Here is a 3,069-nt window from a genome sequence, read left to right as displayed (position 1 = left end):
TAGGCGAGGAAGGCGGCGAGCGCGCGGCGCGCGGCCGGCGCCCCGGCGCCCGCAGCAGCGCCTCCGGCCGGCGCCCCGACGCGGGCCCCGCGCCCGGCGCCCAGGTGGCGGCGCAGCAGCGGCTGCAGCTTGGGCTCCCAGGCGTCGAAGGCGAGCGCGATCTTCTGCTTGATGGCGAGCGTGAACTCGTTGGAGACGAGCGGCTCGCTCTGCTCGGCGCCGTCCACCGGCATGGCGTCGCCGCTGCGCCGGCTCACGCTGTCCGCCTGCGACAGCAGCAGCTTTATCTGCCACATGTGGTACGTCGTCGGCTCCGTCCGCATCTCCTTTATTATCTGTCAATTGTGAACATGTCATAATATAGTGAAAGTTGATTTTTATTCCGTACTTTGTAATAATTCCTTTTGGTGTGTACAATAAAGTATCATTTATTCGTTCATAATACTTTGACGTTCCCGTCGCAGGCAGTATTAAAATTAAAACATACAAACATGAGAAATTTTTTGAAAGAATACAAAAAAATCGATCACGGGGCGGGATACAAACACCTTAAGACTTTCATGTAGGTATTGAAGTTATATACAGAAAAAATTATCTCAATGAGGCTCACTTTCAAGAACGTGGTCCAAATCGGCAAAGCCTGCAGCACATCTTTGACGACGCACTCGTAAGTGACCACACTCAGGCTCTGCATGTACTCCTGCTCGTCCTTGCTGTACTTCCGGCACACGCAGCCCCTGTTCAACAGGCCCGTGCTGCGGAAGCCCGCCTTCCTTTTCATCAGCAACAAGCAATCGGCGCAAATGTTGCCGCCAGCGCTGGAGCCGACGATGGCCTCCTTGGCCAAGTAGTGCTTCACGAAATTTTTGACTTTCTCGTCATTGGTAAAGAGCTCGATATTGTCCGACTGCGCTGACCAAATGTTGGTCCTGTCGAGTGTTAGGGTTTGGGCCAGGATGGTCAGGAAGCCTTGTGGGTCGTCCAGATAGGAAAGGCATCCAGCACGCTGTTTAATGTCTACGCACCAAGTGTAGTTCAGGAATGTTCTGGAATATTAAGATGGATATATGTTATAAAAAAAGAAAGAAGAAGAAAGAAGGTTTCTGCTAGACTAATTTTACTGTTTATTTATTAAAGTGATAACTTTTTGAGGGTAAACCGGTTCGTTACGTAACGCGTTACAGCGGCAGTCCGTCTTCCCTTTCTCTCGGCATAGGCAGTGATCGGCGGGCTCCTCTTCGCTCACCCTTATCCACAAGCGCTAGCCATATTTCGGACATAATAACTTAAACTGCTTATTAATTTATTTATTTAATCTCTCGGTCGTCTGTCCATGTTAACACGTTATTATTTGGTAAAATGCAAAAAATAAAGCCCTAAAAGACTTCTCTTGTTATTTTTTGTAAACTAAAAATCTATTTATCTAATAACAAACTTCAATTGGTCCCAATTTTGGTCCCGTTGGAAGGTGATGGGCCAGTAGCGGGGGTCGTTTATTTTCACCTCCCTCAGCGTATTCAACTCTGGTATAATGCACGGCGCTTTCATTTCCTTCATTGCTCCCTCTAAATCTATCACCTGTATGTGCAAAAATATTTTTAAATATTATTCAAAACAACCTTTTAATTCGACTTGACAGTCGATTTAAAAAAAGAGAGTCAAGTTCTCAATTCGACTTAATTTTTTTTGGTGTGTTACCTTAGAACTGTCGACCGGTTGAACCGATTTAAAAGATTTTTTTTTCTTTGACAGAAATAAAAAGTAAAGAAACAAGCTTTATTGCCATACAACGACCTTAAACTGAACATAAATAATTTTTAGTCTTTTGATTTGACTAGTGCCTTTCGTGTGATCGCATTTAAATTTCGTCTAATTCGGATGATCTCAAAGCGTTTTAGTACAATAATAAGGTACATTATCCACTACACAGACAAACAGTCCTACCTGTATGTTCGCATAGCAGAGCTTCCCGGTGTCGATGTCTCTGGGCAGCAGCAGTCTCGGCTCGACCGCCAACACGTACAGGTGTCGGAACGCTTGCAAGTGATATCTGTTAAATGTTTATAACATATTAATATAAAAAATTGTGCAAAAACAATCTGTGTATTGCGTGTTAATCTCAGGAGCTAACGGTCCGATTTGAAAAAATCTTTCAGTGTTAGATAAACCCTTTTATATAGGCTATAGGCTATATACCATGGGCGAAGACGGGACGGATCGCTAGTTAAATAATTGAGGTAATATAACAGCCGTACCTATTGTCCTCGGTGTGCGTGGGGAACTTGGGGAAGAAGGCGATGATGAGCGCAGCCACCGCCTCCGGAGTAGTGGACAGCGTGGCGCGACACCCCCCCAGGAACAGCAGGCCTATGGTGCAGTGTACTGCCATCTGGCGATCAAATTGTTGTATTGATTATATTATTAGTTGTTTTTGCATGCATGTTTGTGCATGTTATAAAGCGGAGGACGTCGTTCGCACGAGAATATAATGTGGGTGCGGCTTTCCAGAGTTGCCATTTGACTTTCCGATATTATAATTTTTATGTTACATTATTTTCTAACTTTTACCCTTTAATATCTTTTATCCTTAAATATTGTTGTTATTCTTAAATATCTGCATTGTACAGCAATTGTACAGACACAGGTGTATCAAGTTTATTTTTAATTAAATTAATTTTCAAAGCAAATTTGTTTTTTTTTGCGGCCTTTTGTATTTATATCAGTGTACGTGTTTCAACGTCGTTGTGAACGTGTGAGTGTGTATGTGTGTACCTGTGCGCCGTGCGTGAGCGGCGCGCGGTCGGGGCGCGCGGCGATGCGCGCGGTGCGCGTGCGCAGCCGCCGGCACACGCGCAGCACGGCCACGTCGCCGCGGCCCGCCATTATCTGCGGAACGGTGCGTAAGAGTTCATACATATTATTACCTATACATATTCTTATTTAAAAGGTTAAAGTTTATCTGTGTATTTGCGGTTAACACACAGCAACAATTTGAATGAAATTATAAATGAAAACATTTAAAAAATCAGTATACAACAACAACATAAGTAATTATCTTTTAATAACCAG

General features: G+C 44.2%; 1 protein-coding gene across 1 annotated transcript in view; it reads right to left on the bottom strand.

Moving 5' to 3' along the window:
• The window catches only part of LOC119833023 (anaphase-promoting complex subunit 1), a 19,999-nt gene that overhangs the window by 1,565 nt on the left and 15,365 nt on the right, over positions 1 to 3,069 (bottom strand). The window contains exons 19-24 of the mRNA XM_038356893.1: positions 2,773 to 2,886; positions 2,256 to 2,389; positions 1,945 to 2,050; positions 1,436 to 1,578; positions 611 to 1,046; positions 62 to 335 (exon numbers count right to left, since the gene is read on the bottom strand). Of these exons, the coding sequence (XP_038212821.1) occupies positions 62 to 335; positions 611 to 1,046; positions 1,436 to 1,578; positions 1,945 to 2,050; positions 2,256 to 2,389; positions 2,773 to 2,886 (1,207 nt within the window). The remainder of the gene's footprint in view (positions 1 to 61; positions 336 to 610; positions 1,047 to 1,435; positions 1,579 to 1,944; positions 2,051 to 2,255; positions 2,390 to 2,772; positions 2,887 to 3,069) is intronic.

The sequence above is a fragment of the Zerene cesonia genome, chromosome 16 (genome assembly GCF_012273895.1).
Source record: "Zerene cesonia ecotype Mississippi chromosome 16, Zerene_cesonia_1.1, whole genome shotgun sequence".
In the NCBI taxonomy this organism is placed as follows: Eukaryota; Metazoa; Arthropoda; class Insecta; order Lepidoptera; family Pieridae; genus Zerene; species Zerene cesonia.
The sequence above is the reverse complement of the archived record's forward strand: the minus strand, read 5'-3'. Positions and strand labels throughout refer to the sequence as shown.